The sequence below is a fragment of the Balaenoptera ricei genome, chromosome 9 (assembly GCF_028023285.1).
Source record: "Balaenoptera ricei isolate mBalRic1 chromosome 9, mBalRic1.hap2, whole genome shotgun sequence".
NCBI classification, from domain to species: Eukaryota; Metazoa; Chordata; class Mammalia; order Artiodactyla; family Balaenopteridae; genus Balaenoptera; species Balaenoptera ricei.
This window is the reverse complement of record NC_082647.1, coordinates 7591740-7619416: the sequence shown is the minus strand read 5'-3', so window position 1 is coordinate 7619416 and position 27677 is coordinate 7591740. Positions and strand designations below refer to the sequence as shown.

Genomic DNA, 27677 nt, shown 5'->3' with positions numbered 1-27677 from the left:
TTGTTTTTCTTTCCTTGGTCACATAGGCGGCTATTGTGAGAATTATGAAAATGAGGAAGGTTCTAAAGCACCAGCAGTTACTTGGAGAAGTACTGACCCAGCTGTCCTCAAGATTCAAGCCTCGGGTCCCAGTAATTAAGGTACAAGAATTACATAGCAGAAGCATTCAGATTACATTTCAGAAGACAAAAGAGGTAACCAAACCAGGTTGATTGCTGTGTCGCGAAGAAGGAACTTGGCTTAGTCATGTATAATAGGTTTCTGCAAAAGAAAATAGGACAATTTTTCAACTTTTTATTGAAGCGTATACACAGAGAAGGGCAGAATCCTCGGCGTTCAGCTTGCTGATCTCGGCAAAGCGAACAGCCGCCCCAGACGAGAGCGAGCCCCGCGCCCCGGGAGCCCCCCCGCTCCCGCCCGGCCGGTAGCCACGCCCCGGTGTCACCACCGTCGTGTGTGTGTCCTACACCCGAAAGCACTTTGCCGCCTTGACCTCTGCCCAGAGGGCCTTGAGCGTCCCGCCCTCCCACACCTGCCGAGCCCCCCCGGGGAGGTGGTCTCCATGCATGTGGCTCGATGCTCCGGGTCCCCTGGGTGGCCCGCGGCCCCTGGGCACTGACTCACGGCTAGTTTCTGGTTGGAGTCTTTTCAAACAGAAACTGGGCGGCAGGTACCGCGGGGCAGGGGCGGCTGGAGGGACGGGAGCCGCGGAGGCGGCGTCTCAGCTGCTCAGAAGGAAGACTCAGTCGGTGCCCAAGGGATGGAGGGCGGTCCGTCTCTGTTCCGACCCTGAACATGTTTTTCTTTCCCTTTCACTACCTCTTCCTCTTCTGAAAATGGCGCCCAGAAATGCATTGACATTCTGATCGAGAAAGAATATTTGGAGCGAGTGGATGGTGAAAAGGACACCTACAGTTACCTGGCCTAACCCACCCCCAGAGGGGTCTGACTCCGGCGCAGCCCCTCGTCCCGTGGGGAGGATGGAGACGAGGGGCGGCGGCACCACGCGGACCTCCTGCTCGGCCCGAGGCCCAAGCTCCCATCGCGGACTCGGGGCGATGAGAACTGCTCAGGATCGCCACACTTCACGTCTGTAAATACGGACACCGACGCCATTTAAGCTAATTTAAGACCAGAGGGGATGGAACCTTCCACGCTGAGGGCTGCATGCTTCTGCATCCGAATCAACCCATTGGCCACGTGAATGACAGCGGCCGGCTGGGCGGCCCTTCGGAGGCCGGCAGCGCCTGGAGAGCAGGTCTGAATGGACCCATGTGTAATCTGCTATGAAAAACCATTTGTATAGTGTGTTTCATTTTTTAATGTGTGAAAATAAAGAAAATTAAAGAATTTCTGTACAAGTCGCATTTGGTTTTGTTTTAAGTTTTACTAATTTCTATATGTAAATAAAAGACATAATGATTGTGCAAATGGGTATTCCCAGTGTCTTCCTGAGGCCCCAAGAGCTGCCCTCCTGAGATTGGCCTTTGTAAGCTCTTACTATCTTAAGCCCTTTGTCGTCTTTTTCTCCTCGACGCTTGTGCTCAGCCCTGCGATTTCCTCCAGCGACTGAACGGCAGCTCCCAGGCCTCAGCGCCTCCTGTGGCTTCTCTGTGGACACTTGCAAGGCTGGACGGGGTCATCCCGACACCTCCCGCGGGAAGAGTGGCCCCTGTTCCCGGGCTCTGGTCACGAGTGCGGCTTGGGGACCGTGTCTACCACCAGCGCCTCCCTCCTGCTTCCGACCAGTTGTTCGAAGGACAGTCCCTCCTCGTCCGCGGTCCTGGGGTTGGCGATGTACCACTGTCACTCGCTCAGCCCCCGTGCTGTCACTTCCCGGCCCGAGGACAGAAGGAACGGGAGGTGGGAGCCAAGGCCCCGGGGAAGGCTCAGTCTCGGGGGCTTCGTGGTCCCCATAAACCGCAGGCAGCTCCCGTGACGTGAGACGTGAACATGCTTGTCAACACCTGTCCGGTCCCTACCTGCCCGGAGGCCAGGTTCCAAGAGCAGGGCCAGAGGAAGACGCCAAAGCTAAGTCCTTACAGTTTCTTGGACCAATCTGGCACCTAACAGGTTAGTTTTCAAAAATTAAAAGTTAAACAGGTTATTAAAAGGAGTAGTAATAGACTAAGCACTTGTGTAATGGTGTCCACTCTTTATTTTTTTTTCTAGTACATTCTTCTTTTTCAAACAATCTTATAAAAGATTCCCAATGTATGAACCAGGCAAAGAGCAGTGCCACCACCCCAGGAGACCATCCCTCCCCCCAGATCCTGCGGTGCCCTGGGGCTCCGAGGACGACCTGGAAACTGCCCGCGAGTCCTGGCTGGGACCACAGCTCTGCTTGTCCTCACAACAGTCCATCCGCCTCCGCGACTGACGTGCTGTAAGTGACCACCACGGAGCCAGTTGCCGAGCTTGTGTCTGAGTCTCATCGAGAGTGGGAAGGTAAATTTTAATGAGATTTTGCTGGTGTCTCTTGAGTTCCTCCAGGATGAAGAGTGCCTTTGGTAAGACCTAGGACATCTGTGAGCAAAGGCGGACTGACGGTAGGCGATCGGGTGGTTCCCTCCCATCCTCAGATTCAGTACCTGTACCTGCCCCCCCCTCACACTTGGTAACTGTCCTGTTTAATGGGTGTGGAATAAAAAGCAGCTCAAGACTTGGTGCCTCTATTTCCCAAACCATATCCTAGCCTAACAAGGATGGCCGGGGCCTCCAAATACAAGCCACGAGAACTGAGTTCCCTGCATTTTTCAGGATAACTTCAATAGTAAGTATCTTCCGAATCTACTTCGGGACAAATGCCCAGGCCTTCTGAAAGCTGTCTGGTGCACAGCTGCTACAGGAAGTCCACACCCTGGGGGAGGGATGGTGGCCGGCAGTCCTGGCAAAACCCACAGGAGTTGGTCGGTTGAAGGAAAACCATGTTCCAGGCTGTCACTGTGGTACCGCGGTCTGAGGGAACCATTTCCTCTCGCCTGGGAGGGGAGCAGGCAAGGTGGGGCCCCACTGCCAGGAGCCTCTCCCTCCTGGGCTGGGCTCTCGGACCTCACGTCTGCGTTAATGCAGACTGCCAGCCGGTCACCCGTCAGTGCCTTTGTGAGAAGCAGCCAGGGACACCAAAGTACAGGCCTAAGTAACAGGTACAGGGAGAACAGGAGATGCAGGACCGAGAGGCACCTGAATTTAAAATATCTTTACTGACTGAGCATTTTAAGATGGCCTACCTATTTGTTGAGGTATCTAATTTTCCTTTGAAAGAAATTTAAGATTTTACCACACCCAGATGAAAAAATCCAACATGCTGACCCATTTGAACTGAATCCCCCTTCTAATGAAGTTTTTTTTTTTTTTATTTTTAGGAATGGCAATAACTTGTCTGGATGATTTGATTTTATATACATGAATTTCATCTCCAGTGGCAGCACAGTGACTTGGTCATAATAGGTGAGTGTGGATGGTGTTTTAAAACCTCTTTATGGAGGCGCGGTTCACATACAAAAAGCTGTGCGGATTTGACGTACTGGAACATTTCTAATACCAGGTGCTACACACACCCCTCACTGGAATCGTTTTTAACGGGTTGGAGAAACAAGCAAGCATTTATTTGAGCTTATTCCAGTAAGAGCCCAAAGCTCATACAACTTACAGCAGAATACTTGCGTTCTTCACAACATCCATATGTGAAATCCCTCTTGACGACCCATCTACAAATCGAAATTACACGATGTTAGTTGACTTTTGGCGGGTGCGGGGGCAGAGGTGGAAATCGGGACTTTTGAGTCACTGACTGGATTCAGTGAAGGCTGGAGGGTGAATGATTCAGACAATATCAAAAAATAATTAGCGGGACTTCCCCGGCGGTCCAGGGGTTAGGACTCCACGCTCCCACTGCAGGGGACACGGGTTCGATCCCTGACCAGGGGAACTAACATCCCGTATGTCACCCAGCACGGCCAAAAAAAAAAAAGAGGAAGCAGTTTCCAGATAGATAATTATAATTTTTTAATAAATTACAAAATATTGATTGAAGAGAATTTTGACACGCGGAACGGTGTTGTCATGGCGCCTTCAAATTTGCCTGAGGCAGTTTACTCTGAGGCTGAGGTGCTGCCTGTGTTTGGACATCAGGACTGCGGTCAGCCATGTGGGTCCTCGTGACCATCAGGGGAAAAGCGTCGGGACCACAGACACCGACCAGCTGGGCAGCCTGTTGTCAGGCTCTTTATCTTCAATGAACAATGTGTGGTATTCCTAAACCATGGAAACTATTTGAAACGTATCTGTATCTTGTGATAACTCACTACACTCATCCTACTTAGGCGTCTGTTTTCCCTGGTAGGGAACTAACCACCAGGCTTACCCACATACAAAGTCAATTACCACCTCGGTGTGGGGAGCAAGGGGAAGGGAGAAAAGCATGTACTTACACTTAGCTTTTGCCCAAATTTTCTGTTAACTGGGTATTTGAATAAATTGTGTCAAGCTCTGTGCTTTTTTCCCCCATTACAGATAAAGGAAAATCTAAAGCTGCCTGGACCTGAGGATGCTCTTGATCACATGGGTTGTAGCCGAGGCTGCGTGTCAAGTGTTTCTGGTCAGAATCTCCGTGTCCATGAGGTCAGTGGGTAGGTTACTGGAGGTACATTGCAAATCAGGGTACAAAGCCTGCTGTGCACCAAGAATACACACCAGCTGGTGCTCACAAGGACTGCCGTCCATCAGTACAACTGCTGTCTTTCTGCTGCATTTGGGTCTGTGGTGTATTAAACGAGCAGAACCTCCCTGGACTCAAGGACCCACCTCTGGGTGTCGGCGTCTGGGGACAGGTTGGGAGCTACAAACAGTACAAAAGTTGTGGCTGGAATGAGCTCTGTCAGTAGCTGCTGTTGGGGGCAAGTCATCCCTGGGGCGTCCTGAACAGGCCCACATGCAGCAGGGAACCGACGGGCTCCGCTGGGGCTGAGTGCCAAGGGCGGGATGCGGTGATCGGGCAAGCGCGGGGTGACCCTCCGTGAACAGGTCAGTGACAGGCGGCCGAGTGCAGGTCCCGCTTCCTGGGTGGGGCGTGGGGACAGGACATCCCAGCAGGGTGGCAGAGAAGACACGGATGACACACGAGACTAGCCCCCAAGGCCGGGTCTCTTCGCTGCCAAAGCCAAGGGGCACGTGAACTGTATGCCAGGACTCGGGTGGCTAGGGGTTGTGCCTATGGATGCGGTGGCAAGCAGTCTTGTCAGCATTTGTGTAACCGCAGAGGAAGGTGAGTTTTGACTGAGCTTCCCGTTAAGCATTACCACGTTATAAATCAATGAAAATTTACCAAACTGTAGAAGAGGCAGCTACACGCCCAGGCTGACGACAGCCGTCTGGGCTCTCCCGCCGCAAGGGCGTCACTGTGCCGCCGCTGCCCGGCCCAAGGAGCAGCGCCCGCCTCCTTGGGACCTAGGAGGGTGTTCTCGTTCCTTCTTCAAGGAGGTGTGAACCTAGTCTGGCTATATCCCCGTCATATCTCTGAAGGGCTATATCTATCTAGACTCGTGGAATTTAGAGCTAGATCGGTTCTCAGAGGTCGCTTCGTCCAATTGTCTGTCAGTCATTTCACGTGGAGAACGGCAGCCGGGGACGCGCCCCACCCTGGTCTCAGAGGCCAGCAGTGAGTCACTTATTAAATTGTAACGTGTATTATGTGGTTGTATGTTTATATGTAGGCATATATTTGTTATATTTAGTATTAATTATTTGCCTAATAGGCAGTATTAGTGAAACCAAGATTTCAGTAGGATGGCTACTGGAAAACCAAAGGAGTTAAATGTTTTTCCCATTAGGCTCACTCAGTCGTCTTTTTCTAAAATCAGCTGGGGAAGCTGTGTGACAGATGACAACGACCAGGAGAAGTTCAAGTATTCTTTATTCAAAGTTGAAAAATGTACCACACTGCATTATTGCAAAAATTCACTGGTACAAAACACTTTGCAGCTGGTGAGAAGGCAATAAAAAGTTGATTTTTAAACTCATTACTATAAATTATTCTTACAGTACTTCTTAGCAAATTCAGAATTTCAAACTGCATTTTCTTTCTTTTTCTAAATCGCCCACAGTACTCGAGGTTCCTGAAGCTAAGGCAGCTGTTCCAAGAGGAGGAGGGGGGAGGTAGCAGACGTCAAGGGATTTCCATTTCTCTTTCGATGCCCACGTACTTGAGGGCGTCAGCCTGGCTGTATCTGGAACAGCAGGAAAAAGGGGTGAGCGCCCTCCAGCAGCACAACCAAGTCTGCTGAGCTGAGTGTGTAGCACTCACACGTCCACGAGGAAAAGCGCACACGCATCCCGTTGCCCAGCTGCATCTTTGGGCCTATTCCAGCTGCAAAGTGGACGGAACTGGTAGTACAACCCTTCCCCAGTTCTCTCCGCAGCCAGCCCTGTGCCCCTGAAACCAACCGCCGGCGAAGGCAGGCCCGAAGCACGGTCTTGAGGCCTAACACGGGGAAGGCAAAGTAACTGCGACGCGGCAGAGCCCGGACTTGGGCCCTTAGTCAACAGGGCCCAGGAGCAGCCAGAGCTGGTCACTGCCCCCCTCCCCGGCCCCCCTTGAAGAAAGAACAGGACCGAGGCCAGAAGAGCCACCTGCGACCTCCACCGCCGGCTGGAACCTACAGCTCACCCAAAGGAAGGTCTAGCAGCCGCTCCTCACTCACAGCTAGCGGGGCTGCGGCTCTGTAACCTCCCGCTGAAGATCGGGGTAGGTCTCGCCTTCAGCTGTGCCGCAGTTTGCCACTGAAAGTGGCTACACATGGGCCCTAGTTTACAACTCAGCACTCAAAAAACAGCTTCTGGATGGGATGTACATTCAGCCACAGGATTCGTTTAACTAGATAGATAGATAGTCATCTGAGTGCATTTAAATAAAAATTATAGAACTTGTCAGTTTATCCCCCAGAGCTTGACAGTGTAAACTGCCAGCCGAGTGCCTCGGCTCCGCACCCTGACGGCTGGCGTGCCTCTTCCCGCAGAAAGGACCCCAAAGGTAAAACTGGAGCTTTCTACATTTTTTTGACTTACATTAAAGCATTACTTGTCTAATGGAAACTACGTTACCAAACTCCCACCACTGCCCACGACGACCAGAACTCTGTTCCTCCAACGACAGACGCCCCAGCCCGGAGCTGGCCCAGGGAGAAAAAGCCCTGACGGCTCTAGGAATGCACTGTCACCAACCTGTAGTCAAAAAACAGCTCTTCGCCAGTCTGGATGGCTCTCTTGGCAAAAATCCCTATCCTGTGATCGCCGTTAACCATCATCACTGCAGAGAGAGAGCTGGGGTCAGTGACGGCGGCCCCGGAGGGTTGCTGACCGTTCACATAACACGTGTCAACCCAGACCACTCAGGTCAACCTGCAGCAGCTCCACCTCCGGGGACACCTACCTACCTTTTGCATAGCAGTTTGGATTTACTGAGTGATTTGCAAAACGAATTTTGTTACCCTTGCGGGTTGCGTCCACCACAAAATCTAAAGAGAAAAAATAAGCACAGTCCAGTAAACAATTGCAGCTATAAGATCAATAAACACAAAGTTATTGTGATTCCGGAAATACAACTGGTCAGACTTCTTCAGAGTTTGCCTTCAAAAGCAAATCATTCAACCAACTTTACCTAGTATGAAATGACATTTGGAAGAAAATGTTCTCTAGGTAAAAGTTCATCAGTGATTCAAGACAGTTATATCAGCTATAAATACGTCTTACTGAGCAAAGCATGGCAAAAAATAAAATCTGACTAAATTCTTCCCTTCACATTTTAAATTATATTAGTTTTTTTCATTATTACCATTTATGGAGCACATTCATGAAAGAACCCACTCTACTTGCTTCAGCTGAGAGGCCCCCTGAACAGCTCGGGTGTGAAGTGCACACTCCCAGCCGTGACCCGACTGCACCCAGGACCAGCACCTGCGCACGCTGCGCCCTTTACCCTCACAGCCCTCCGAGGACCCCCAGGGACAGTGTGGAGATGCTTCACAAGGCCGTGCTCCATACCCTTCCCAGGTCAGAGGCACTGACTGGAGGAGGTGGGCCCAGCCGACTGGTACCTGTGGCACAAGAGGGGCACGAGAGGAGAGCCAGGCAGTGAAGCCAAGGAATGGCCCGGGGCCGGGGCAGCGATCGCTCCCTGCACACAGAACTCCCTGCGGCTGAGGAAGCCTCCACCTGCACCCCCAAGTTACACTCATCCAGCCTGGCTGGCTTCCCAGCAAACAGCCCGTTCCTTAGCCCAGGCCGGGGCTCCTTCCAACACTGCTGACACTGGGGGCCCCTAACGTCGTTTCTGATACTCAAGCCACCAGAAGGGCCCGTGCAACCCGGGAACCAAATGCGCTCTAATTCATCAACATACCATTGTTCAAGTTGAAGAGAAAGCTGCACATGTATTTATCATATACTTTCCCTCTTCTGTCTGCTTCATCTTGAGAAATAATCTAAAAGGAAGGACACGGGGAGGTTGCTTCGCATCAGGTGGGCCTGGTAGGAGAGCGCACAGCTGCTCATCTGGGACAGCTGGGACCCGAGGGCGCGCCACAGAGGGTCACGGGGCCAGCTTCTCTCTTTGTCGAAAGCAGTGCTATTTTAAGGACTCTTAGAAATATTGGATACTTCCACATCTAAAGTAACTATGCTTGGAGGAAGTGATTAACAAGTCTTTTTACTCAGTACAAAATACAAACCAGGTGGGTTAATCGCACAGTGAAGCCGGCCCCAGGGTCTTCCTAACAGGTCCTTATCAACTAGGCTGCAGATTAAGTAGGACAGACTCCTTGTTTTAAAGCTCGTGTTCTCCCCCTCCTCCCCAGGTGGTAACAGCTAACTGTGACAAGGACTGAAGCCGTGCAGCCTAACTTCCAAACAAACCAAACCCACAAGCCCAAGCTGAAAAGGCATTTTAAATTCACTTCTAATCAAACCCAATGGACTTGCCCAAGGAAAGTCAGTCCAAAGCAAAGTGAGTACAGATGACACCACGTGAACACGCGACAGTGGGCATCCCTCTGTCTGTAACTGGACGGCTCTGCCTTACCTCTCCACAGTATTCCGAGATGAATTCATTTTTCTGTACAGGATCTTTGATGAAAATTCCCCAGCCTGCCACATCAGATGGTGCCAGCAGTAAATGCTAGAGAATAATAAACACAGTCATATAATCAGAGGAGAGTGAAGATGGACAAATCAGACGATGGGGTGAACCAGGGTAATTCAACCACAGGTGGGGGAAGGGGTCAGCTCCCCCATGTTACCAAAGGGCTTGACAAACTGCAAGAACCACGTTTTGGTTTTTGTAAATCAAGTACAGAGCCTAAGTATCCTCTGTCTCTCTCAGAAATACGACGTCACCTATGCTGGTGCAGGTCCCTCCGACTGCGGTCCTTGCACGAGGCATCCTGAGATGCTGCACCATTTGCTTCCCTGTCCGTCCTTCAGCCCTTGACTTCCTGGACTTCACGTGCAACGTGCCTGTCACACAGGGACCCCTTGCTCCCCCTCTGTCCGTGCCCCCTGCACCTCCCCAAGGTGGCCTCTATCACCAGCTCCTCCAGGCCCAGTCCCAGCCCCCATGGGGCCCTCTCCTGGCTCTTCACCAGCTTTTCTTCCTCCCGAAGCGCTGCCCTTCCTTCCAGGGCACTTTTCTCTTGGGCGCATCCTTCCACAGCCCTTCCTCACGACAGCACGAGAAACCACCACGAGGGGTAGCACGATCCCATGGGCCAGCATTCTGTTCTTAGCTGATGCCAAGATGACCGATCATCGCTGTTGCTTCTACTGTTAGAGTCTGTTTGGGAATGAATCCCTAACTTTTCATCGTGGCTTGTTATTATGCTTTCATCCCAAGTATCCTCGTGGCCTTGAAAAAGACTCCCGGATCCCCAAGTTACCGATCTATGCTTGTTCTGACTCAGCCTACACTCCCTGTCGGGGAAGAATTAAGCAAGTACCTTCCCGACCAGCTAAATACTGTTAAGCAAATGAAACCCCGTTGGTAAAAAGTATCTACACAGTTTTCTGTTTCAGGAGGTAAAAGATGTGTAGAAAGACATGTCGCCATTAGGATTATCCACTTTCTGAACAAACTGAAGGAGGAGTTTTTTATCATACAGTGGAAAGTACGGGATTGAGGGAGAAATGCGAGTTCTCAGGGCTGAACGGGTGTCCCCGGGAAACCATGCCAGCGTCACTGTGACGTAAGGACCCAGAGTAAAACCGTCTGAACGCCTGATAACAAACACCACAGCCAAAGAAATAAAGCCACTGCCATAAACAGAACTTCCAGGAGTAGGACTGACAGTAGTGCGATCTCAGTTACATTACACACTAGTTCAAGACCCTAAAGATGACCGTGCCGCATGCACACGGGGTGGTCACTCACAGCACAGGGTCAGCGGCCAGAACGCCTGGCTGAGTTCCTGCTCCTTTCCCGACAAGTCTTAGAACGTTGGGTTTAATGATTATTCCTAACTCATGGAGTTAGGAAGACTAATGAGTTAATACACAAAGTGCTTAGACCAGGGCCTACTCTATATTAAATAATAAATGTCAGCTATTATTATATAAAAATGATTAATTGAAGAAATCTATCATCTACCCTAAGAAACCAAGATACTGATACTACCCTAAAAACTAAGATACTACCCTAAAAAACTAAGATTCTTTTGGTCAACAATAAACTCCCTGGTTGCAGCAAGTCAAGTCCATCCAATGCCCAGGCTTCAGTTATGTAATTCCTGCCTGTGTTATTTTCAAGGTTATTACAGAAACAGGAACTAATAAGTCTGCAGAAACTACCGTGGGAAGTCCCATCTTTTACTCTGTGCACAAAGGAACCCAGAATACTATTTGATAAGAATGAGTCTCTCTGTTCTGATAGGAACACCACTGATTTGCTTTAAGGAGACTAGATAAACCACTTGTTCTATTAACTAAACTTAAAAAGAAAATCGAATCATCTATTAAACAACTAGAAAAATACCTCTTATTCAAATCTGATACCATTAACAGCTGCTTCTCAGAGTTTACTGGTTCATCCTATATCAAACTAAAGTATTCTACAGAAAAGTCAACCATTTTCCTTCTATCAGCTGTACCATTCAATAATCACTTTTTTGCCCCAGCTAAATGGTCTAAGACTATCCTGACTTTGACATCTCTCAGAAGCCCACCACCAACGATCACGCCCTACCTTCTTGGAGCCCCGCTGAATGCTACAGTTCTTGCAGGACACGTTTTTACTGTCCCAGTGGTCAGCAGCTCCACAAGTAAGACAGAGGTCGGGGTCACACTCTCGGACAGCCAGGTAGCACGGGCACTGCTTGGTGTTGCACTGGGCTTTGCAGCGGCATCCCGGAAAGCGGTTCTGACCTTCAGAGAGATGTTCTTCGTCAGACGAAAACCTTGCCTAATGGTGCAGCTCAAGTCTGGCGCTAAGGCCCTGATTAACGCACGGAGGCCCCACAACAACTGTATTATCCCATCGTACACATGAGGAAAGGGAAGTAACAGGAAAGTTAAAGCTGTCCATACTGAAAAAGGTCACTGAGTTCCTGTTTCCCCTTTTTTGTTTGTCAGATGGCATGTGTACTTACAGTTCTTTGATTTATAAAACAGGTGCGAAGGAAGGATTTGGACTACATAATATCCATGGTTCTCAACCATTCCGACAGTCAGAGTTCTAGGTACTTCCTTGGTATCCAAGCTTCAGTGCAGTTTCATTAAATCATTACAATCACTACCCTGATGCTACACATTCCTTTATTCTGAAGACTAAACCCACCTAACTCTTGACAGTTTCTGGTGTCCAAAAAGTATTTGGGTAGCTATTTCTATAGTCCCCTTCCATTCTGTGTCAACTCTACTATGATTTAAGTTAAATGATCAAGGGGGAAAAAATAAAAGCTCCTTTAACCCACATTCGCCTAAACCCGCCCGCATACCTGCGTCAGCCAGGAGGCTGGCTGGATACAGGCCCAGCGCCACTCCTGGGCACCATGCATGCTCGTGGCATAAGTGAATTTCCCAAAGGGAACAGCACGCAGGAGCTGCCGTGTCCTTGTGCCGATTGAGGTTAACAGTTTTAAATTGCTGACCAACAGCCTACTGAATTCTCATGTAATCACATCAAGACAACAAATACTTACACTCTGAACTACATTGACAAAACTTTTCACAAAAATTTTGTGCTATCACACAAGGGCACGAGCTGTCGCAAGGCTGCCGTGGGTGGTCACAGGGCTGGTAGTTGTAAACATGGTTGGAGGAGCCGTCTGCACAGAGACAACAGCACCACGTCAGTCCAGAGAGCGGCGAGGTGAGCACACGCCCAACAAGCACACGCTCTCCCCGTGGCCCTCCGAGCTTAACGCGTTGTCTTTCCGTGTCCACCACATCACACACACTGTTTACAAGAGGTCAGCAGAGATTAGCCCCACCCGCCAAGAGCTCGGGAACCCCAGGGCACTGTCACACACACGTCAGTCAGGTTCCCAGAGTTGTTCTCCTCTAACCGACTGGAAATTAATCAACAGACAGCCTCCATTTAATGCACTTCTGTGCATTAAACTTCAGTGCACCAAAGTCGGTTATATCAGAATATCCCAAACTCTAATCCAATTACTATTCTGAGACACGAGAAGTAGACCCTGAGTTACTAATGAAGCTGAACGGAAAGAAGCCAACCCTTCTTCAGCTGTATCTTTCTGCAGTGCGCAGCCCACAACCTGCAAGACACAAAGAAGGAAAACATCCTTGTGACCCTGGGGCGCACAGGCAGTCACATGTCAACAAACACAACTTAAACGGGTCAACCTGTGCCAGGAATGCAGCGGGGCTCTTCATCCAAGTAACTGTGAAAGAGGAGTCACACGCCACCCAGCTCACACCTGGCACAGGTGTGGAGCAACGTGGGAACAGCTTAATGGCTGTGGCCTCAGAGAGCCAGCCCGGCCACGTGGGGCAGGTTTATTCTAGTGTGGATGATACTGATACAGCATACCTGCTCTAATTTCTGGAATCTTTCATCATTTCAACTGAGCTATATGGTCAGAAATAATACAAGCAAAAAATGCAGAAGCGTCTACTAAAGCCTAAATTAAGCTGTAGACAATTTTTGAAGCATAACTTAGATGTTCCCTTACCCAACACCCAAGTATGTTTCTCTCTAAAAAGAAAAAAAGGAGCGGGGGGTGGTTACAGCAAGCAGTCCATCCAGCCTCCACGCACCTGAGTCAGCCTGACACCTTCACTGCCCCCGTCACTCGCTCACCCAGGCCGATGGCAGGGTGGGCGTGGAAAACTCGGGCTCCTAGAGTGAAAACCGGCCCAGAGCTCACAGCCTCCCAAGATCCACACACGAATGCCAAGTAAGGGTTTATGCAGCCTTCACTGCAGAAGCTACTCAATAGTTCTTCGTAACCAAAATGTAGCATGGTAATCATAAAATTTTTATGATTCAACACACCAAATCTCCTGACAGCCACTGTGTTCTTACAGAAAAATGCCAGCAAATGCCCATGGAAACAAGACCCCACAGGTCTATTTCTGAGGCCACTTAAGCTTCTTTCCTAATCGACAGAGCGGAGCCACCACTGCCCTCGTGAGCGCCCGGCCCGCAGTGGCCTCCCCATCACGCGGCAGACTCACCGGTGTTTCCTCTTCTTCTTCCTGGGAGGGGTGTCAACGTCCTCAGCGGGGGCCGGCGCTATGACACTGGATTCTTTGACTCGAAACTCATACACCTGACAAGAGGCAAGGTCACAGGGCCGTGAGGACCGTCTATTTAAGCAAACCAGTCTCCTGCTCATTCCCACCAGAAACTATTTGTCTGTCCTGTGACGCTGCTGCGATTACACTCTTATTGAGAGTCATGAGGCTAAATCTAAATTGTTCCTGGTTTTTAAAACCCATTGCCAGAATTCCCTGGTGGTCCAGCGGTTAGGACTCTGCACTTACACTGCAAGGGACACAGGTTCGATCCCTGTTTGGGGAACTAAGATGCCACGTGCCACGCAGCGTGGCCAAAAACCAAATAAATGAATGAATAATAAAATAAGATAGAACCCATTGCCACCTAACCTGAAACATCTAAAGTTGAATGAGTAATTTCCTTTCAGTTCCCTCTCAGTGAAAAAAAAATTTTTTATACTTCTTTTCAGAGGAACAGGAGTTTAATAACCACGAATGGTCGTATGTTTGGACAGTGACCACGTATTTCTCCATTTGAAGCGGACTGTTTTTATCAGCCACGCTTACCTGTCGACATGTTTTGGTCCCGATCAACCTGGCGATGGCACAGAAGTTGTCGTAGTACGTGCCAATGAGGACCCTGAACATGGAGGCCTCAGCGCCACTCCACTCCACATTCTCGGGGGGCTCGGCGTTGGGCTTCATCTTTATTGGTGTTTGACACCGAGAATTCGCTTCTATGAAACCAAAGTTAAGCGATGGTCAAGAAATAGCAATGGGAGGAAGGAAAGGGAAAGGGAAGGAAATATCAGTAAGCTTTTCCCCCATGGAAACCATGACAGCGGGCTCCCTTTAACTCAGCCTTCTAAAATGACGGCAAATGGGGTTACCCTGCTATTATTTATGGTGTAATCGTAGGGCTGAAAAGACAATCCATAACATATTAGTCAGTGGTTCCAATTCTCTCTCGTAACCAAAACTACCCACAGAGCGTCAAGAATATTCAACTGAATGATGAGAATGTCATCATGCCCTTGTGAAAGCTGGAAAAAGGAAAGTGACCCAAAGAGTGAAAATAAACTGGATCGTCAACTTGCAAGTAACCCAGAAGATGGACACCACAGGCGAGGGCCGGGTGTGGGACAGAGAGCAGTGCGTCACAGCCACACAGCCCTGCTCCTGGGTTTGTCACCGTGTGAGTAACTGACACCTCACAGGACCCGCACCCTCCGAGCGGCGGGGAGACCCGCTGCCAGGCGCGCCCCACCTGAGGAGCTGGAGGTCTCGTCCTTCTTCTCCTCCTCCTCCTTGTCGTTGCCCTCCCCCCCGGTCTCGGTCCCCGCCTCCCTGTCACTGTCCGTGTCCTTGGACTCGAGCGCGCTGGTGGTGGGGGTGCCGGGCCTGCTGCTGTTGTTGGGGAGCCGCCCTCTCCTGCGGCCGCCCGGGCGCTTCGGGGGCGTCTTTATCCGCTCGGCAGTGAGGGCAGCAGCAAACTCCTTCGCGCCCTCCTACGAAGGGGGAAAAGTGCAGACATCAGGGTAAAGTTCTGCGGCTCATTTTGGCGGAGGAGGAAAAAAAAAGGATGGCGTCAGCACGCTAGTCAAATGTATCACAGCATCCGGCTTTCACAGACAGTCGCACGTCTACATACAACTGTTTTCTATCTGCTTTTGAGGGTTTGAAGATTTGCGAAAGATAAATATGGCTTCCGTACAGGGCCAGAGCAGCACAAAATCAGGCAAGACGGCTCTATATTAACTGATTATGAGTTAAAATACAAATATACTTTAGGTAACAGTCTATTTAAAAGTGAATTTTAAGAGGAATCACACATCTAATGTGCATCTAAAGTCACACTTTACAATTTCAGGGTTTCTTAAGCCAACACGTCCCTTTCTCAGGTAACATTTAAAGTATACAAGAAGAAAACAAAACATGTACACCTACTCCACTCCGTCACTTTCTGCCTTACAAGTAAAACATCCCATTTTTTTCTTCCCTATGAGGGATGTACAGCCCCAGGAAGACATGAAAGGAACTCGATGAACAAGGCGGTGAGGGTTACATTCTGCGTTACCAGGTGCAATAATCCAGTCTCGGAAGGTATACAACAACGGGAAGGGCGTGGATTATAGAGATACCACAGACACATTTTAGATGAGCCAAATAAAATTCTGCCTTGTAAGGAATATTATAAAACAGTGCTCAAGAATTCCATTTTTAGTGGCAATAGAAGGGAGAAGTCTGAGAGCAGCCAACAGTTTTATACTTCATTCTACAAAAACCAAATTGCTTAAAAATAGGATACCTTCTGCAGGTGCCATTCAATGAATCTTCTGTCCAAAATCCAACAGGCAATATATACCCATTTAGTTCCTAGGTAGGAGTGGCTTGGTTCAAAGAGGGGAAATGGTAAAAATAAGATAGTACCCGTAAAAAACAACTTTTCTACCTCATATTTTCCTAAACCCTTACCTTTTCTCCATCATTTAAAAAAAAAAAAAAAAACATACAAAACCTCTCTGGGACCTATATATAATATAGCTCAACTACAGTGGGTCTACAACTCAAAGAAGGGCCATGGCTCTGAGCAAGGCTCGGGAACTACTGCACTTCTGGGGTTTAAAAGGGTTCTCTGTGCTTCCCATTCTCGTAAGCTCTGTGGAGCTACAGGAGGCCTGGATCCTAAAGAACTCCATACGCTGCTGAAGAGACTAACAGAGATAAAGAATAACGCGAGATAACGAAAGACTAGAATGTGCAGTACGTAAGCACTACCGAGAAATGTGACTGAGAAACCTCTGCTATCATATGGCCAATGAAAGTATGGGAACAGTGAGGTTACCGCTGACTTTATAGACCTCACCGAAGTTCAAAATTAAGACTTCTCCAATTCCCTCCGGAGCCCCGCTGCACACGCTTACCAAGTGCTGGTAACACTGGGGGCCGCAAGGCTTGTTGTCCAGAGCCGTCTCCGTGTTCTTCCGCTTGTAAGTGTTGGGTGTCGCATGGAAAGCTGCAAAATAAACATAAAATATCCAAACATAACTAACATTACTTTTACACATAAACATAACATTACTTTTTCATGTCTCCAGATCCAAAGGAGAAAGTCAATTACTACATTACACTTTTGCTAATAATGTTTACATTACAGAACTTTCCTTCAAGCTCTTATTGAATTTCCACAATGTATTCTCCTCAGGTCTCCCCCAGAACACCTGAGCTCTAATTATAAACATTTATTTGAGTCTTTAATGTCTCCATAGAAACAACTGATGTATCCTCTACATAGAAATCAGATTTCCTCTTTTTACAAAAGAATTCTGACACCTACAATTTATCGATTTCCAAAGAAAGGTCAGCAATCAGCTTGTCAAACGGGGGAGAAGAATGGGACACCAATTGTTAAAAACCAGTTTTAAAAGATAATGAGGACAGCCTCGGAATACTACAAGTCAATTTCTTTGAATCACACACAATTCAAGAACCCAGGGGGAGCCCACACGGTCAGCACCCTTTCTGCAGGAAAACACAATGGTCAGATAAAACAGGTTTTAGAAAGATAAAGTGTTTGGAACTTAAGATTCCCAAATAATATAACAGAAAAATTCAAACTCCAGCACACTGGTATACTAACAAAGTATGAAAGCACAGCGGTGAGAACTTCAGACAACTTGGGGAAGCTTGCTTACAGTGTACAAAGGCAAATACTAGAAATGCCCTATCCAGAGTTACACAAGATGAAAATTAATCTGGATAAAAACAAGTGACAGATTCATGAAATAAATCATTTAAAAAATATTTGTAAAAAGCCATACTTCTGGGCTTCCCTGGTGGCGCAGTGGTTGAGAATCTGCCTGCCAATGCAGGGGACATGGGTTCGAGCCCTGGTCTGGGAAGATCCCACATGCCACGGAGCAACTGGGCCCGTGAGCCACAACAACTGAGCCTGCGCATCTGGAGCCTGTGCTCCGCAACGAGAGGCCGCGATAGTGAGAGGCCCGGGCACCGCGATGAAGAGTGGCCCCCGCTTGCCACAACTAGAGAAAGCCCTAGCACAGAAACGAAGACCCAACGCAGCCATAAGTAAATAAATAAAAATAAATAAAAAATAAAAACAAAGGAATTCCTTTTAAAAAAAAGAAGCCATACTTCTATCCATAGAACTTAAATGGGAAATGAAGACAGTGATGAGGGAAGGAAGAAAAAGTTATGTTTTTAAAATAGAAATTCAAGGCTCAGATTCTGTTTCAAGTATGTGAGTTGGTTTTTCCCAAAACAAGAGCCTGATACCATATGACTGATTTAGCACTGAATTACATTTTGCACAGGTGAAGACCCCTAAAATACAAAGAGTGAGCACTAGAAGATTAAGGTCACATAAGCAGAAGGAATTACATCCATCCAAAAACAAGATCGTCATGAGCCAGAGGCACATCCTGACTGACAGGTTTTTGGTGAAACTTGTTTTTAGTTTGGATGTCTCCTCTAGTACATACTATAGTTAGAGATTGATATTTTTGCCCCAATTCACTTAAGAAGACACACATGTATCTGTACACACACACGTACACAAATGAGGACAGTAGCCTCTGCTGGTCATGAGACAGAAGAAGCCTCTAAATCAGGACTAGGTAACAGTATCAGCATCATAAGCCACAATTATACAGTCTCCAAGGTAAGAACAAATTCAGGCCATAAAGGAAAAATTAGCATGCTAATAATAAAAGTACTTTTAAAATTTTTAAAGTACCATTCTTCATCTCACATTGCATTTAGCTAAAGAAAGAGAACTTTTCTTACAACTAGATTTCCTTCAGCAGAATTTCTAACTTCAATTCTTTAGGAAAACTAAGTATATAAAAAATTCCCTCTCCTAGAAATGTCTTGACTATTTTTTTTTTAACATCTTTATTGGAGTATAATTGCTTTACAATGGTGTGTCAGTTTCTGCTTTATAACAAAGTGAATCAGTTAAACATATACATATGTCCCCATATCTCTTCCCTCTTGCGTCTCCCTCCCTCCCACCCTCCCTATCCCACCCCTCCAGGTGGTCACAAAGCACTGAGCTGATCTCCCTGTGCTATGCGGCTGCTTCCCACTAGCTATCTATTTTGTATTTGGTAGTGTATATATGTCCATGCCACTCTCTCACTTTGTCGCAGCTTACCCCTCCCGCTCCCCACATCCTCAAGTCCATTCTCTAGTAGGTCTGCGTCTTTATTCCCGTCTGTCTTGCCCCTAGGTTCTTCATGACTTTCTTTTTAGATTCCATATATATGTGTTAGCATATGGTATTTGTTTTTCTCCTTCTGACTTACTTCACTCTGTATGACAGACTCTAGGTCCATCCACCTCACTACAAATAACTCAATTTTGTTTCTTTTTATGGCTGAGTAATATTCCATTGTATATATGTGCCACATCTTCTTTATCCATTCATCTGTTGATGGACACGTTGGTTGCTTCCATGTCCTGGCTATTGTAAATAGAGCTGCAGTGAACATTGTGGTACATGACTCTTTTTGAATTATGGTTTTCTCAGGGTATATGCCCAGTAGTGGGATTGCTGGGTCATATGGTAGTTCTATTTTTAGTTTTTTAAGGAACCTCCATACTGTTCTCCATAGTGGCTGTATCAATTTACATTCCCACCAACAGTGCAAGAGGGTTCCCTTTTCTCCACACCCTTCCAGCATTTATTGTTTGTAGATTTTTTGATGACGGCCATTCTGACCAGTGTGAGATGATATCTCATTGTAGTTTTGATTTGCATTTCTCTAATGATTAATGATGTTGAGCATTCTTTCATGTGTTTGTTGGCAATCTGTATATCTTCTTTGGAGAAATGTCTATTTAGGTCTTCTACCCATTTTGGGATTGGGTTGTTTGTTTTTTTGATATTGAGCTGCATGAGCTGCTTGTATATTTCGGAGATTAATCCTTTGTCAGTTGCTTCGTTTGCCAATATTTTCTCCCATTCTGAGGGTTGTCTTTTCGTCTCATTTATGGTTTCCTTTCCTGTGCCAAAGATTTTAAGTTTCATTAGGTCCCATTTGTTTATTTTTGTTTTTATTTCCATTTCTCTAGGAGGTGGGTCAAAAAGGATCTTGCTGTGATGTATGTCATAGAGTGTTCTGCCTATGTTTTCCTCTAAGAGTCTTGACTATTTTAGACTTCCAGAATACTGAACATAATCTTTTCAAATAGACATCTTAAAATACTAGTATTTGAAATACATTATTAAAATATATTTCAAACTAAGTATAATATGGGTGGGTTGGGGAGAAGATTATATAAAACTCCCTGATCAGGAAAATTATCAGATGGAAAATTAAAGCAAGATACTTAAAAGTTTCACAAAAAGAAAAGAACATGGATATTAAGGGCTTTTTTTTTTTCTTTAATTTCAAAAGCAACTTAAAAAATCTTGGTGAAAAATCTTATCTAAAGGTTTTCAAGCAAAGGTAAAAGACTTATAAATTATAATATACAATTCTAGCTATGCTCTAGGCCAGTACTGGAGATTAAAGTCCCTCTAATAGAAAAGATCCATGATCAGATACCAAGCTTCTGGCCCAGATGAACTGCCAATCCCCTGCCATCAGAATATCTTCCAGGACTTCCTTGGTGGCACAGTGGTTAAGAATCCGCCTGCCAATGCAGGAGACACGGGTTCGAGCCCTGGTCTGGGAAGATCCCACATGCCGCGGAGCAACTAAGCCCATGCGCCACAACTACTGAGCCTGCGCTCTGGAGCCCGTGAGCCACAACTACTGAGCCCACGTGCCACAACTACTGAGCCTATGTGCCACAACTACTGAAGCCCACGCGTCTAGAGCCCGTGCTCCATGACAAGAGAAGCCACAGCAATGAGAAGCCCGCGCACCACAAGGAAGACTAGCCCCCACTCGCCGCAACTAGAGAAAGCCTGCGTGCAGCAACGAAGACCCAATGCAGCCAAAAATAAATAAATAAATTTATTTTTTTAAAAAAAAGAACATCTTCCTTAGAGATAAAAATGGCAGACACCCCTAACATCTAAATAACAAGTAAGGCCCAACATCAGTGAGGCTGCCAGCACAGAAATAATAAAAACAGCATCCAAAAAAGGCCTCTTTCACGATGAAGTTTTAAAAAGTCTCCCTTAAACGATGAGTTAAAGGAAATACAAAACATTCCCTCAAATTCCTTTAAAAAAAAATAGTAATAATACCAAATATTGGAACCTAAAAGTTGAAACAGTGCTCTAGAGACAACTCACTGTGTTAAAATACATACATCCAAAAAAAGAGGAAAGAATGAAAATGATGCAAACATCAGATTCACAAACAGAAAAACAGTAAAAACTAATACGGTAGCTGATTCTCTGAGGGAAAAATACACAAAAGAGATTTTTTAAATAAAATATATAAACCACTTCTTAATCTCATCAAGAAAAGAAGAATGAAACACAGAAGAACAATCAAAGAAATTAAAAGAATTATTAGAACATGCAGATCAAATTATACAAATAAATTTCAAAATCGGAATGAAATGGGTAATTTCCCAAAACTGATCCAGGAGCAGTAGGAAATGTATCTCCTAGCACCACTATTATTTAACATGGCACTGAAGATACAGTTAGACAGGAGAAAGTAGTTAAAGTTACAAAGATTGGAAAGAAGACAAAACCATTCATAACTGTAGGCAATTACAGCTGGAAAACTCAAAAGAATCTGTGCAGAAACTATCGCAAACAAGGACAGCTCAGTAAAGTAGCAGGGTACGAAACATACATGATACAAAGGGAAAAGCCCAACACATTTAATGCCTGGAAATCATCTTACCAAAGAATATAAATAACAAGAGCTATGGGAAGAAAATCAGAAAGCTTATTTTAAAGGACAAAAGGAGGGCTTCCCTGGTGGCGCAGTGGTTGAGAATCTGCCTGCCAATGCAGGGGACACGGGTTCGAGCCCTGGTCTGGGAAGATCCCACATGCCGCGGAGCAACTGGGCCCGTGAGCAATAATTACTGAGCCTGTGCGTCTGGAGCCTGTGCTCCGCAACAAGAGAGGCCGCGATAGTGAGAGGCCCGGGCACCGCGATGAAGAGTGGCCCCCACGTGCCACAACTAGAGAAAGCCCTCGCACAGAAACGAAGACCCAACACAGCCATAAATAAATAAAAAATAAAGAAAAAAAAAAAAAAAAGGACAAAAGGAGACTTATCACATAGTTAGACATACCCTTATTTTAAATTGCCAATTTCCCCTTAGATAATTTATAAATTTAATGAGATTCCAATAAACATACCACCTAGACTTTTTTTTTAAATTAGACAAACTGGTTCTAAAATTTATATAGAAAAACAAGAATGGCCAGGAGATCTCTGAATAAAGCCCCCTGGACAGACAGACTCAAGGAACGAAACCCAAAGACCAGAAACAGACCCCAGCACCTGTGGTGACAGGGATGAAGGCAGCAGCTCAGGGCAGCCCCAGAGGGGACTTGTCAATAGATGGTGTGGAAACAGTGGCCCTGGAGATGCAGAGGACGAGTTGGATCCAACACTCTAACAGAATAAATTCCAAACAGATCAAAGAGTCAGATGTTATTCCCAAAAAAAAAGAAAGAAAGAAAATAGCACCAAAGCCTAAAACGTACTAGAAAAAAAGTGAGACACCCTTTAAAACCTTGGAGTAGTAGGGAAAGCCAACTGATAAATTCAACTACCTTAAAGGTTGTTTTTTAACTTTGCTATGGGATTTTTACCAAACAACAAACTGGAAAAAAAAACCACTGCAACTCATCTCAAAAAAACTAATTTCCTGACTATATAAAGAGCTTCAAGATATCAAAAAGACCAACGAAGCCAAAAGGATAAAAATAGTTCAGAGAAAATAAAATACAAATCTCTTAATCATACAGGAAGAAAAAATGCAAATTAAATTATGCTAAAAAACATTTTACTAATTCAATCAATAAAATCAAAGTTTGTTTTTTAACACACTCTATTGGCTGGGCTCTGGGAAACAGGCACTCTTACTTTGCTGGTAGTTCTTTAAATTGGCAGATCCCCGTATGGCAGGTAGTTTGGCACTGTCTACACAGAGTGGACCAGGTTAACCTGCACTTGTGGGAAAGGACGTACAGGTCCACCACGCAAGGTTATTCACTATGGCGCCATTACCATAAATGTTGACCTTTGGGGGACGGGCTCAGTAAGTTATAGGGCCTCCTACAGCAGAAGACTATGCAGCTGTCCAGACAGGAATAGTATCTACAATATTAAGTCCAACAGGGAAAAAGCCTGAAGAGTATGGCACCATTTGAATAGGGTGGTTGGGAAAAGAGAGGAATGTATTTGTATTTGCCAGAAGAAACTACAGAAAGACACAGAAGAATTAACAGCAGAAGTGGTTTATCTCCAGGGGAGTGAGGATGCGGACAGGAGGGGGGGATTTCGCTGGACGCCTTTTAATGCCTTTTTGAAATGTAAGTCATGTGAATGATGATTTATTTTAAAAATAACAATAGCTAAACACATGCCAAGTGCTATTTTAAGTATTTTGCACGTAGCAAGTAATAAATTTAATCCTCATGACAGTTTATATTATTCCCATTAGACAAAGAACAAAAAGCACAAAATGCTATATTTAACAGGTATGTTTAATAATGTATTTAATGACTTCTCTTACCTAAGGAAAACATACGGTGTGTGATATTTTGTCAAAGTCAGTGTAAAGCCACTAAGTGCCTGTAGAATGTGCTCGGGCTACATCACGAAGAGCCTGGCTCCAGTGGAACGGGAGGCAAGGGGGCACCGCAGTGCGGGACCCGCGGCTCCCACACGCGGCAGTGAGCAGCCCACCGGTCGGTCCCAGAGGACCAGCTCCACTGAGCACAGCACTTCTCTCCTCCTCTCCCCCGCAGGAATAATGAGACAATGAGCAGGTTCAAGGGTCATCCAAATTGCTCAGACTGGAATAGCACAATAAAATAACTCCGGTAATAATGTTTAAAAGTAGTGGCCTCCTGCCTTGGCTCATTTGTACAAAAAAGGTCCATCAAATGCTGCATCTATAAACAACAAACTGGAGGGACCATTGCATTGACTCCAATGAAAGAGCTCCCACCAACTTTTTTGCTATAGTGATATCTGAATGCAATTTACAGTATTCTTAAGAACTGGACATTATTTTATAAAATGATCATGTGTAAAGGGGAATTGAATACAATTCAAAACAACTACTTCAAGGCCTGTGTAAAGACGGTGCTGCCAAGCCCAAGTAAGTAATCCTACAATGGCTGGGATAACAAATGGCTGGCTTCTCCGAATTATTACAACTACCAAGTCATCGATTTAAACTAGATTAGGAGCACAGGCAACAACTGCAAGGAGATACGATGGGAGATACAGTGATAATTCAGAAAGTCTACTTCAAGTGTTTCTAATTTAAGATAACTAAACCACTAATAACTTCACACACACACACACACACACACACACACACACACACACACACAAATGACCATTTCCAAACCTAGATACACATCACGTAACAAATTATGCGCTGCAGCAAACATAAGTAGGTAGAGCAAAAACTCAAAACAAGGCAAGAAATAGCTGCTTAGGCAGGCTAATTAACATTAAGAGGTACCACTGCAAAATGAGGGAAAAAACTGTAAAAGGTGGGCACAGGAACTCTAAAAGGGCAAAGCAACATGAACCCATTTAGCACAGAGACAAAGGTGTTATGCCACAGATGGTCACACAAAACTCTAATGTGGAAAAAGCTAACCTACATTAAGTAAACTCTGCTTAGGAACCAGGAGGTATGAAATATATTTTCAAAAAACATGCCTCCTAAGTAGCTGGTACTTTCTAAACTGTACTTAATTAAGTTCCACTTACCTGGAAATTTTACTAAGAAACTTCATTCCCCAGCAATGTCAGAAAAAGAAAGTAATATCATATGTACCATACGTAAATCTCATTAAGAACATGTTATGCTTTACCTGTATTCAAACGCAGGTGTTTTTTAAAAGCAACGTATTCAGAGGACGCCCCCCCCCCAAAAAAAACCAGATTTGGCACTAAACAGACAAGAATATATATAAACACCTTTTTAGCCAATTTCTTATTCAACAAGTTATTCATCAGTATTAGCAATGTTGCTCTGGGCCATCAAGCTAGTTCACAGTAAGTTTTATTATAAAACAATTGTTCGGTTAGCATTTATGGAAAAATCACTGATCTGTATTCCAAGTTAGTGGGAGACAGCAGGGCCAGCTTAACATGTGCAAAAGACTTCAGAGCAACCCTTAAGCAACAAATTAAAAAATAACAATACTCTGATCCTAACGTATTTTTCAGTCGTAACTGCAAGATTAAATGACAAATTCTAGTGGTAATAAATGACACTTCCCAAGTTGCTTTAACACATAATTCCACAACAAAGATAGAAAATGAAAACGTACAATAACTGCACTTACGATGTAGGAAGCAGTCATATTTAAAACATCGCCTACAGAAAAGCGTATGAAACGAGTGCAAGCTCTGCTCCCTCTGAACAGACTTGGCGTTTGGTCCATCTATGTTGGGGGTACATTCGGGGGGAAGTGCACCTGGGAGCTGCTGCTCAGTGAGTTCTTTGTACCTAACATTAACCAAGAAAAATGGAAGTAAAGGTGAAACAAGAATTACATTTTCGAAAATAAAGTTTCTACAAGATTTCTGTGTATTATTTTTGATGTTTATCTTGCCTAAAACACACACAGAAGTTTAGCCTACAAAAATCTTTATTTAAATGAAGAGCCAATTAAATATCATGCATGGTATATCAAGAAACGAATTCACTGATGTGATTCACATCTGTCATGAAAAATGTTACTATATTCATTAAAATGAAACATCAGCTGCACTAAAATTTCTACAGGTGTCCCAAGAAATTTCCTCTTACATGCATTCCTGTAAATTGTGTGTGTACGTGTACGTGTGCGTGTGTGCACGCGCGCGCGCAAACTTATCCCATCTACCATAAATGGAGTGCAGGGTACCAGATACATACACGTATTAGTTCAAGTATCTCGCAGATGTTGGGAACACACGAAGTGGGGAGCTCACTGGCTACATTAGTTCCATTTCTAAGGAACCAAAATGGTGCGTTAAATACCACACGAGGCAAAACCATCACCAAAGAACAAATCTTACTTTTCCTTTAGCTCTTCTGCTGTGCCCTTATCTGGAAACATTGAGGAAATAGCTTCAAAAATTTTATCAGAAGGAAATTTCCGAGGTGGGCGACTTTCTTTATCTAAACGGGGAAAAGTGAAAGGAAAAAAGAATGAAAGTGAACAAGCTTGCCAGTCTTTCACTTCCTTCATGCCTAACAAAGCTGATTTTCCAGGAAATTGCCAGCTCTGTGTTTCACTTACTTCCAACATATCTCACAAGGATCTGGGAGGCTGGTGGGCCAGACAAAATTCAAACTCAAGCGTGGAAAGCTGCAAGTGCGCCAGGAGGCAGAGAACCAAGGCTGTGGTCCCGGCTCAGCCCCTAACTGACGCCACGGCCCTGTCTGGCCACTGACCCACCTTGGCTGGCTCCTCATCTGTAAAATGAGGAGCCAGGTGATCACTAAGACGCTTGTTATAAAAACTGTACGCTTCTTTGAAACTGCAATTTTTCCCCATATTCTCCTATGCTGTCCTAATAACGAGCTTTGTCCGGTCTTCACCAACTGCCAAGCTCTAAGTTGGGACCCTCTAATTTTCTGGCAAACCGTAATTAGCGTAGCGGTTAAAACATATGCTCTGGGGTCAGTTAGAGCTGGTTCCGAACACAGCATTTTCTGGGTTCTGTTTCCTCCCAATACTGTGATCTTAAGTTACTTCACCTCACTAAACCCATCTCCTCAACTATGAGGTGGATCTGATGATAAAAGCCACCTCGTGGAACATTATGAGAATTAAATGTCTATACGCATATAAAGTGATATAAAGTGACGAGCACACAACTTGTTCATAGTCAATGATCAGTATGCTATATATATGTTATATAATGATTATGATGACAGCCCAGGGAAACCCCAAAAAAAACCACGTTCTTTTGCTAGCCAAGGGAAATAAAGACAAGTGCAGGATTAAATGTTATAAATAATATTCTAATTTTGATTATACTACCACTGATATGATATTTAACAAAAGAAAAAAGAAGGAAGGAAGATTTACCTGTACTCTGTTGTTTTTGAAAAATGCTGTAATGGCGACACGCAAATGTAACAGACGTACCTTCTCGGTTCTCCTCTAAATCTTTCTGTTTTTCTTCTCTTTCATCAGGATCATCTCCATCATCATCATCATCATCGTCATTGTATTGACCAAGAGCATTCACCAACTCCACAAAAATTTCATCATTTATAAACCCACATTCTGAAATTCATCAAATCGAATATCAGAAATACACAAAAGTTCACGCACGCTTTCTGTAATCGGTAAGAAACAGCTGGAGCCTATCCATCAGTACCATAACAGTATTATTAAAATGCGGTGAGGAAAGATCATTTTCAGGACTGGCCTGGGGCAAAGTCGGAAGTAGTACTTATCCTCAACACCTGTCATCTTCACACGTTTCCAGTGCCTGCTACGGCAGCCTAATTCTCTAGAGACTAACCACGGCCTTCGCCTCCTTCCAAGCAATGCATCTGCCAGACCCTGCTGTCCACTCGTGACGGGAACATATGAGGACGTTACACGTTACCCTCCTGCCAGGAACTTTAACAAGGTCTCCTGTTAAATCACCGAAGCGGTGATTCTAATGACAGGATTTCAGGTCCTGTGGTTGCCTAGTGGGGAAGGTATTTTTTGAACATAGGGCCTTTTGGAGCCCATGTGACATAAGCAGAAGCCCTATTCCTAACTGATTTTATTGCTAAAGAATCTTAAAATCTACATACAC

The 27677-nt window shown here is 45.5% G+C and overlaps 2 protein-coding genes, 1 long non-coding RNA gene and 1 other non-coding gene across 14 annotated transcripts in view; 3 read left to right on the top strand and 1 right to left on the bottom strand.

The window, feature by feature from the left end:
- CUL1 (cullin 1) overlaps positions 1 to 1361 on the top strand; it is a 110658-nt gene extending 109297 nt beyond the window's left edge. For all 4 annotated transcript variants that reach the window (XM_059933151.1, XM_059933148.1, XM_059933147.1 and 1 more), the window contains exons 21-22: positions 27 to 140; positions 848 to 1361. In XM_059933151.1, the coding sequence (XP_059789134.1) occupies positions 27 to 140; positions 848 to 928 (195 nt within the window). In that variant the 3' untranslated portion in view covers positions 929 to 1361. The remainder of the gene's footprint in view (positions 1 to 26; positions 141 to 847) is intronic.
- A 1135-nt stretch (positions 1362 to 2496) lies between these two features.
- On the top strand, positions 2497 to 27677 carry LOC132371706 (uncharacterized). Its single transcript, XR_009504933.1, has 4 exons — positions 2497 to 2549; positions 3366 to 3450; positions 4516 to 4623; positions 27059 to 27677. It is a non-coding gene; the product is annotated as an uncharacterized LOC132371706 (long non-coding RNA).
- The window catches only part of EZH2 (enhancer of zeste 2 polycomb repressive complex 2 subunit), a 62973-nt gene continuing 41213 nt past the window's right edge, over positions 5918 to 27677 (bottom strand). For 5 of the 8 annotated variants that reach the window (XM_059933141.1, XM_059933140.1, XM_059933145.1 and 2 more), the window contains 15 exons: positions 27011 to 27151; positions 25932 to 26034; positions 25199 to 25377; positions 16653 to 16744; positions 14996 to 15236; positions 14296 to 14465; positions 13687 to 13781; positions 12724 to 12764; positions 12186 to 12311; positions 11231 to 11409; positions 9077 to 9172; positions 8399 to 8480; positions 7434 to 7514; positions 7222 to 7306; positions 5918 to 6227 (listed from right to left, as the gene is read on the bottom strand). In XM_059933141.1, the coding sequence (XP_059789124.1) occupies positions 6167 to 6227; positions 7222 to 7306; positions 7434 to 7514; positions 8399 to 8480; positions 9077 to 9172; positions 11231 to 11409; positions 12186 to 12311; positions 12724 to 12764; positions 13687 to 13781; positions 14296 to 14465; positions 14996 to 15236; positions 16653 to 16744; positions 25199 to 25377; positions 25932 to 26034; positions 27011 to 27151 (1772 nt within the window). In that variant the 3' untranslated portion in view covers positions 5918 to 6166. The remainder of the gene's footprint in view (positions 6228 to 7221; positions 7307 to 7433; positions 7515 to 8398; positions 8481 to 9076; positions 9173 to 11230; positions 11410 to 12185; positions 12312 to 12723; positions 12765 to 13686; positions 13782 to 14295; positions 14466 to 14995; positions 15237 to 16652; positions 16745 to 25198; positions 25378 to 25931; positions 26035 to 27010; positions 27152 to 27677) is intronic. The other 3 variants (XM_059933146.1, XM_059933143.1, XM_059933142.1) reach the window with 1 other exon arrangement.
- TRNAV-UAC (transfer RNA valine (anticodon UAC)) lies at positions 13960 to 14032 on the top strand. The gene has a single exon. It is a non-coding gene; the product is annotated as a tRNA-Val (tRNA).